The following is a 9,489-nucleotide window of genomic DNA, read 5'->3' on the forward strand; positions in this document are numbered from 1 at the left end:
CCCTCAAGGGTTGCAGAGAGAAGCTTTTATCTGCCTCCTTTTTCCTGATGTACTGAATATCCCTTGGTGTACCCTTACAGAAATTTAAAAACCCACAGAGCTATTTTAAAGATTAAAAAAACTCACATAACTTTATTTTTTTAAAGCACTAATATGTCTCAGTTACATTTAACTACAGTACAAAGAATAATAAAATAGCACCTGGAAATTTTTTAGGTTGTAAGGAGTTTCAACTCTTCCTTATTTTTTCTCCACTTCACTAAAAGAAAACAGAGTGCTCTCACCTCCACTCTTTCAGCCTACTGGGTCACCAGGGGCCTGATTTTCATGCGAACGGCCCTAAGGGAGTAATCCGCTCCTCTAAAGGGAACCCAGACCACTCCATTCTCCATCTCATGACTGTTGTTCCTTGGGTCATAGAAGCCGCCAGGGTAATAGATGCCATTGAGATTGGCTGCTTGGCAGTTGTTGTACCACCAACCTCCCCCATAGACTTCTGCACAGTTCTCGTCCCACTGGTCAGCATCCCTGTCAAAGGTGCTGAACTGCATGCCAACGTGAGAAGTGTACTCTGACCCTTCCTCCACGGAACCCTCCACCAGAGCATCACCCGCGGTGCCCTCATAGGAGGAGACCTGCAGGGCATAGCCTTCTGCCTCAGAGCCTACCCTGAAGTGATATTCTGCGTAAGTCTGGTTCCCAGCCCAATCCTCTAATTCAATCCGAAGGATAGAGCCCCTCAGGGTTAGTAAGTGGAGATATTCGTTGCCTAGCCAGAATTCTCCTTCTCCCTTGTCATTCAGGCTGCCGAAACCTCTCTTGTAGTCTTGCCACGTCCGGTTAAAATTCAGTGATCCATCCATTCTTTGCTGGATCAAAAGCCATCCTCCCAAACCGGTCTCTTGATCGCAATAAACAGAAAAAATCTTACTGGATCCCGGTAGCTTGATATTGAAAATGCCACTTTGGGCACCTGAAGGATGTGTTTGGAGGACATCATCACAGTCTAAAAAAAAAATTAAGCTGGTTGGAAGAAGTTACTCTCATTTAACTTTATAAAGATAGGTATGGCCCAGATTAAATGAAGGCAGATAGTGGTTTCTTTTCCTTCTTCCTTCCTTCCTTCCTTCCTTCCTTCCTTCCTTCCTTCCTTCCTTCCTTCCTTCCTTCCTTCCTGCCTGCCTTCTTTCTTTCCTTCCTTCCTTCCTCCCTCTCTCTCTCTCTCTCTCCCTCCCTCCCTCCCTTTCTTCCTTCCCTCCCTCCATGGAGAAAGGAAGCACTTACACTGGAATGAAATGTATGCAGGTGAGTGGCATTTATACCCACAAATTGCAAAGGGAATTTTCCTCAAAAGATTTGGAATTTTACTTGCACATACTGATTAATAACAAGTAATCAGCAAAGATGTCTAAGCATCCTTTCGTACTTGTTTTTAATCTGATCTTAATTTCAACCGAGATCCACTCTAAAAATACGATCAAGAAATTGGGTTGACAAAATTCCAACAACACACACTTTGAATGGTGAAATAATTTGGTTAAACAAACTCAAAATCGAGTTTCAGAGGGATTCATTCATTCGTTTAACATTGTATTTATTGAGTGGTGACCCTCTGTACTGTTAGGCATTTGGGAATACAGAGATGAACACAATACACAAAGTCCCTGCCCCCAGTGGAACTTACAGTCTAGCACGACAGACAAACAAAAAAAAGTGTAATTTTAATAAAGCATGATAGAGAGCTTGGAAAGAAGTGCAAGTTGCTTTGAGAGCACATTGCAGGAATAGTGAACTTAGTCTAGGGGGTCAGGGAAGGCTTCCCCAAAGGAGAAGTGTGGATACCTCTGACAGAGCGAGATTTAACACGGCTTTTCTTGAGGCCACGCGGTCCTACGACTTCAAGATGTGTTTCCCTTTCACCGTCATCTGTCATTTTATAGCTCTTGCTTTCAAACGTGGAGTCTCCTCTGCTGGAAGTTGAGCTACTGGTTATAAGTTGTTTGCTATGAGTTGAAGTTTTACCTCCGGGAGGGAACTCAGGTGTACCAAAGAGGCGAGAGCCAGTTTCTCCTAAGTCAAAGAAATCCGCTTCTTCAGGGTGCCTAAGACGGAACTCATCTAGGCCACCCTTGCCAGAGAAAGTATGGAACGAGTCTGAGTCAGTTGTAATGTCACAGTCAGAACCATCTTCAGAGTTTACCACTTCTTTTGTCACCACTCTGCGACCATCAGCACCTACAACAGTCTTAGTAATGGTTTTAGAGCATGAATGACGACTGGTGGTCGGGCCACCAGAGATGACCTTCTCATTACCAATCAGAAGCTCTTTACCTCCTTCAGAAGTGACCAATTTACCTGTATGGTACTCTTTCTTTGTCCCTGTACTTGAACTTTCTGAAGTCTCTTCAAATGTGCCCCAGTCTGGGTTGGAAGGCCTGGCGATTCCATGCCCTGAGTTATCTGGTCTCAAATTTCCAGACGCAGGATTTCCATGGCTCCAAGTGCTAGCACCACTAGATCCAGAGCTCCCAGACTCCCAGTTGCCAGCTCCACTAGGGTTCCAGTTGCCAGCTCCACTAGGGTTCCAGTTGCCAGCTCCACTAGGGTTCCGATTGCCAGTACTATCAGGTCTAGGTTTCCTGGGTGTTTCAGGCGCAGAGCCTGTTCCGTGAGAGGCAGAGTCTCCGTGGACACTCCCCTGTTCTCTGGACCTCTCCAAAACCATTTTCATCTGCTTCATTTCCGTTAGTGCTCTCCACTCTGGAGGGGCTTTCTGAATCTGACTCTTGAACTCTCCGGGAACCAAGTCTAAAGCCGGGCTCATCTTTAACACTGGTAAGTACTGCTTGTCTCTAGGGGGAAGTAAGTCTTTGGCAATGACTTGTTCGAGTTGCTTCTGCTGATCTTTATAATCCTGTAAATCTATCTGACGCACTACAGCCCTACTGCACGATCCTTGGCAAGATCGGATCTTAATATCGATGTCCACCTAGAAAGAGGGGTAGAAAGATAAAGAAAAAGGGTAGATATAAATAAATGAGCAATGTTTATTGAGTCCTTAGTAGTTAATTTGTTTCTTAGAAACTGTTTTCACTTCTTTGACTTGGAGACCTACTGACCGAGACTTTATTTTCCATTTATGTAGTATCTTCAGGGGAAGAGATGTTGGGTATTATAAGGCTAGCCGGGAGAAGCGATAGGAACTATTTGAATTCATCTTAGACTTAGAACAGATCAAGAGTAAGTTGCTATTCCCTTTGAAAGGAAATGCTAATGAAGTGATCTTCAGTGAAACTGAGGTAGACGACTCGGGCATGGCGGTGTCAGAGCTTTGAATAAGACCGGCAGGGACTGAATATTTGCTTTTGAAATTTACTATCTATGTGCTCTAGGAAAATTTACTTGATATCTCTGAGCTTTTTTCTTCATCTGTAGAGTGGGGGAAATAAGACTTACGTAGTAGATAGATAATGGATATATAACACTTCACACCACATGTAGCAGGCATTCGATACATGACTATTGCCTTCCTTTTCCCTGCTATTCAAAAATAAGGAAATCTGGTGACAGAGACACATAGTTCCTTACCTCCAGTCGTTTCATGTCTACCAGCTGAGCCCTGACATTGTTCTGCAGAAGCTGGATGTGTTGTACTTGTTCCGTGACTTTGCGCCTCAGAACTTCAATTCTGCTTCTCAAGTCTTCCGATACTTGGTTATATGTATTATCATTGTCTGAAATGGAAAACATGGGTATCGAAGTAGCTGCTGAGTGATTTGCTTGCAATAACCAGCAAAAAAAGGAAATTTACTTATAAATATTCTTCGTTTCATTTAGATGATAGTTTGTTCTCTCAATATTTAATTTGTGAGTTCCACATCTATTAGGCATTTGAATTTTGGACAATATTATATCCTGCAATCGTCCATGGATGTCATTTAAGGTGTCCTACTCACAATTAGTAAACCAAATAAATTCAGAAGAAATATTTTTGGAATTTTAAAGGCACAACTAGGAGATAGACTAATTGGTTTGGTCATGTTCCTATTTTTTCCTCATATCCTTAATCATGGGACTTGAAAATGTTCTTAGGTGGTCCTACTGAGGTTTCTTCCTACCTACACATTTGAAATTGTTTCTAAGCTTTCTTCTTTTTAGTTTGACGGGATTGCTCACTTGCCAGTTACTGCAATTTGTCAAGTGTCTCCTGAAGATATAAAAGGAGGGTCAAGCAAAGTTTCAGGAACCAGAGTCTCATTAAATTTGCTGCCCACACTCAGGGCAAAACCAGTGTTTCTTGATCCTAATGAGACTCAGCCCTCATCCTGTAAGCAAGCTATAACACGGCTCTATATTTAAAAACAAAACAAAACAAAACAAAACAAAACTACATAATCAGCCTAGTGGAGTCTGTAGGTTGAACTCCCAGCTCCACCATCTGACAGCTATGTGTCTTTAGACAAGTCCCTTGACCTCTCAGTTTCCTTCTCTGTAAGACAGAAACAAAAATATCTACTCAAAAAAGTCGAGCCCATCTTATTTTCAATACATACTCTTGAAAAAGAAAACACTTAAATTCTAGTCTTCAGTCAAAAATTCTGACTTACATTGTGATCTTAAACAATTAATTCTAAGTTTACTTTTTTTTACATTATAAAAAGAACAAAATTGTAAGCCCCTCCTTAAAAATTTAAGGATATCATAAAGGCATGTGTTTCTATACTAAGCACTTTGGAATAAAATCGCAGTCGTTATAAGGAGACATTGTATTTAGGACTTTTGATGTTGTTTTTCGTGTGCTATAAAGTTAAAGCACTAAATATATAATACTCACGGTTGCCGCTGGCAAAATCTCCTCTCAAAATTTCCATTATGTTCCTGGTCACCGAGGAAGAGTCCTTATTGTTCTTCTGATAATTCAATAGTGCATTTTTGAGCTTATTTATTCTGTTTGTAAAATCCAGATTGACTTCATCAATCAACCCTTGCATCCTGCAGCCAGAAGGGCATTTTTGGCTCTGAAAGTGAAGAGAAAAGATTAAATTAAGGATCCCTTAGCCCCAGTACGACTTTGAAGATTTCCATGCAGCCTCCATTGTTCCCCTTCCCAATCTCTTTAATAGTTTAAGAGGACTAGTCCGAGGTCATAGGGAAATTCTGAAAAGAGGGCCCGTTTAACCATAGATAAAGCCCCATGAAATCTTGAGGCCTTCATACTCAGGTTCCTGCACATACAACTAAAATCTAATCTCTTAATTCCACTAATGGCCCAGAGCCTGGGGGATCATTTACAGTGCTTTCAGGACTGATTTTCTTTCCATTTGCCTTTTTAAATTTGACATATAAGGAGCCATTAGATTATTTCTACTGTAAACTTTCTGTGACTGAACGAGTCAGTCTGTGTGCACTTCTAGCGCATCAAGGAAGGGTTCCCCGTTCCCCATGCCCACTGCTCACCCAGTCTTCATCAGAGCAGAAGGGCCAGTCTGTTTCTTTGCAGGCAGATTGGTGTCTTTCCACAAGTCTGGGGCCACGCACACCTCCTCCTTCAGCTATAAATTCACCTTGATCGTTCTCTGCAGTCTTTTAGGATTCGTTCACACGCACAAAAGAGAGCAACAGTAGGCAGATAAAGAAAAGACAATGGCATGCCTGTCCAACCCAGAGAAGAGGAGGGGCTCTCCCCAAAATCAACAGCACCAGTTTTGGGGGCCTCTACAAACTTCAGGTTTTCTATCTTTTCAATGAAAGTCCTAAGCCCCATTTTATGAAGTTGTGAGAATTAAAAGAAATAAGATGTACACATTTCTTGATGGCGTTTAACATTAAATAAGCATTTTAAAAATGGTAGGCCTTTTATAGGTTCCATTAGAAAAGAAAAAGTATTTGAATCAACAAAATTAAGTATAATTTACCTTTTAATTTCCACTGACATCTGGAGGTGGAAAGATTATTGGAAAAGTTAAAGTTCTTTCTCCTATAATTCCTGTTTCAGTTGGAAAAAGCCTGCACTATTTTAGTTTAATATCTGCCCTTCAAGTTTCTATTATGACCTTAGGGGTCCATAATTTGAGCAAGTATATACCAAGGACACTAATGTGGCCAGTTCAGGCTGAGAAACGCTTTTTAGGTTGCTCACTCATGTAATAGTTTCTTTTTATTTGACATTAGAATAAGTAGACTGAAAGTAAAAATAATGGTCCATGACTGACAACTTTTTTGAACAACTTATAATTAAACATATAGATTTGAGAAAATTCTATTGTGATCTACGAGGTGAAATAAGATATAAAAATATTCTTCCAACAATTGATTTATTATCTTAATAGGTTTTTAGGTTTTTTAGAGGTTTTTTTTTTTAGGGTTTAGCTATTTTTATTTTGTACTACCAACTTATAAGAATTTTGTTATGACTATTTAAATCTCAGATAATTTATTCTTATAATTAGTTAATATTTGTTGTCTCATTAAAAAGAACTCTGGATAATAATAATACTAATTCAAGCAATCAAGAACAATTTATTTAAAGGAACAAATACAATCTTTTTGTCTAAGGAATAAAATTATAAATTCAAGCATACTTCCGAATAAAATGGCACGACAATGAAAATAGGCAAAAATAAAATATGCCAATAACAGAGAGAAATAACTGAAAGCTATGCATTATCCAATATATCATCTTAACAAATGATGTTAGTTTTATTTCCCATAAAAATTTGTACTTATTATTTTATTATGAGGGAGAAAATTAGGTTAGAAGTCCTCTAGTTTTCTTCTGTTTTGGTATTAGGGTTTGTGAGTGGTAAAAGGAAAGAAATAAATTGGAATAATTTGTGGACTGGGTATAACTCAGTTTTTATAAGATTGAAGTATTTCACAAACTTTATCGAATGAAGTTTCTCTCCTTTCGTATAGGTTTCTGGAGTCAACTTTAGAAATTATTGCAATATTTAGTAATTCTCTTAAAAGAATACTATTGTTTCCAAAAAAGCATATTACTTTATCAATTAATCCTTTCTGATTTTTGCTGTGTAATGTGTTCACAAAGGTAACTAACTTGCTTTTTACTTGTCTTAAATGAAACACAAAAAACACCTTTTAGAAAGAACTATATTAAAACACTGTTCTGCTTATTATGGACAAATAGCAAGAAATTAATAATTAGATTTAAAAAACTCTTGTCATGAGAATATTTTGTTCTGTTAACTAGCATTAACTATCTTGAGGCTTTATAACGACAAAGATGGCAAAGATTTCTTTCCTTAAAAAAAAAAACAAACAATTTTGTAAGACCGATTACAGATGCTAAACCTTCCCCTGTGATTCTATACACTTGGTCTCACTAAGTCTCCCTTTTAGGTTTATAAACTCTTGTGGTGTCAGGCCCATTTAGGAACTTGACTCCATCGCCAAAGGCTTAGAAAGCTAACAGTGTGTGAGGACATACATAAGGCTGACTTGGGTCTGCAAACTCGTTGAGGAATAAACACCAGAGGGAAAGCAAGAAGAGAAAATAAGGGAGACCATACCCAAATTGTTCCCACCACGCTCAGGACTAGGCAGAAGATTCTCATGGAAAACATCTTCTCTGAGGGTGTGGCTGGCTCACGTGGAACAGTCCAGCTGCAAGAAAGGAGTTTCACCTCCACTCTCAGCTTCCATGCCATTTAAATCTGCAGGAGATTTGATTAATCATTATCTTTGTCCTGTTTAGACAGTCAACATGCACTCTACATTACTTGTTCCTTCTCCAAGGTTGGTGTCCTGGAAGTTCTTGCTTAATCCACCCCTACACACTTGTTTGCTTCCAATAAACTTTTGCAAGGGGAGCAGCAGTTCGGGGAAGATCCTACATTCCAGGAACAAGGTGACTTTGGAAATCCAAAGGCGAACGCAGGAGGATGTATCCAGACTTGAGTACTTGCGGGAATATGGAGAGTGGCTGAGGCAGGCTAGCTGTATCCCACTGTGAAGCAGAGAGTTGACAAATGATATTTCATTTTATGTAAGAATTATGGTTGAATAATCTGAGTTTTGAAAAATGACTTTTAAAAAAAGCTTACTTTGAACAGATTATGTTCCTCTTCCAAAACGGTTAAGACAGTAGCCCCTGGATCCAAACAACATCCTAGGTTCATAATCCCAGTTGTACCATTTCCCAGTTCTTGGCTTTGGGATGCATTACTTTATCTCCTCAAATTCTTCATTTTTAAAATTTAGGGGATTATGATAACCTACCACATATGCTTTTGCGAGGAATAAATGAATCAATCTTTGTAGAGTCCTCGAAGCAGTGATTGCCACAAAGTCCAGTACTCAGTAAGTGTTAACAATCACTGGAGAACACAAAGTGCCATTGAAAACACCATTTCTCTCCTGTTTTCATGCCTTTGGACCTGCTAATTTATTTTCCTCACTCTTTATTGCCATATCAAAAGTTTCCTTGGCTAAGAATGACCAGATTTAGCAAATAAAAAACCAGGATGCCCATTTAAATTTGAATTTTAGATAAACAACAAATACATTTTAGTATAAATATGTCCCATGCAATATTTGGGACATATTTATACAAAAAAAGACTTTTTTTTTTTTGTTTACCTGAAATGCATATAAAGGCATCCCATAATTTGTCTGGCAATCTTACCTTGCCTCCAGTTCTGCTTCCTGTGTGAAGCCAATTCTGATCATAGTATTAGTTAATATTTATTGAGTGTTTACTAAGTGCTAGGCACTTTGTTAGACACCTTACATAGTAACTGACTTCATCATTCCATATAAAAACAATCTCTTCTTCCATACTTCTGTACACCATATACTATTCTTGGCATTTAGCATTGTAGGAGTATTGTCCATCTCCTCCACTAGATCATAAACTTGAGAATTGACATATTTTATTGGCATATATTCTCCCCAAAAGTTGTGGGCCCTCATTGAGCAAAAGTATAAGTGCCTTCCACTGTTGTGAAGCTGATCTGCTGCCTCCGTAGGCTGCATAGGCATGTGAAGCTTGCTATAAACGGATGAAAGCCCTACAACAAGGCTTTCCTTGTCTCCTCCTTCACTGCTTGATGTGTGGAAGGTTCTTTGCCTGATCAAGCTCACTCTTGATGTGCTTTTCTTGGATAGCTAGAATCAACTGCAGAGTTCAGAGGGAGCCCTAGAGCTCCATCCAAGTTTGGGTGGGCAATGATTCTGTGGAAAGCTGGATCACACTTGTCTACGGTGGCTGAAGTGGCAAAATGTCTGACAGGAAAAGGAGTTCCAGGCTTGACTTCCTCGGGTGTTTTCCTCTGCCCACAAGTGCCGTTCTTGAGAAGTGAATATGAAAGCAGTTCCCAGAGAGTAACGTGGTGGGCTTAAAGTGATTTTGTTGGACATAATCTGATTAAAAGTAAGTTAACAGAAGACAGTTGGACTGAATGCCACCATTCTGGTGTCACGTCAGGGCATTTCCGAGGTACCACCCGAGGGCCTCATCTTTATCGTTCC

The 9,489-nt window shown here is 39.5% G+C and overlaps 1 protein-coding gene across 1 annotated transcript; it reads right to left on the reverse strand.

Moving 5' to 3' along the window:
- Nucleotides 1–299: 299 nt before the first annotated feature.
- FGA (fibrinogen alpha chain) lies at nt 300–7,583 on the reverse strand. Its single transcript, XM_011360355.1, has 6 exons — nt 7,530–7,583; nt 5,458–5,583; nt 4,835–5,018; nt 3,589–3,734; nt 1,843–2,989; nt 300–1,006 (listed from the first exon to the last, which is right to left on the reverse strand). Exons 1-6 carry the CDS (start codon nt 7,581–7,583, stop codon nt 300–302), a joined length of 2,364 nt encoding a protein of 787 aa, XP_011358657.1.
- Nucleotides 7,584–9,489: the final 1,906 nt, after the last annotated feature.

This window comes from Pteropus vampyrus, unplaced genomic scaffold, assembly GCF_000151845.1.
Source record: "Pteropus vampyrus isolate Shadow unplaced genomic scaffold, Pvam_2.0 Scaffold53, whole genome shotgun sequence".
Taxonomy (NCBI): domain Eukaryota; kingdom Metazoa; phylum Chordata; class Mammalia; order Chiroptera; family Pteropodidae; genus Pteropus; species Pteropus vampyrus.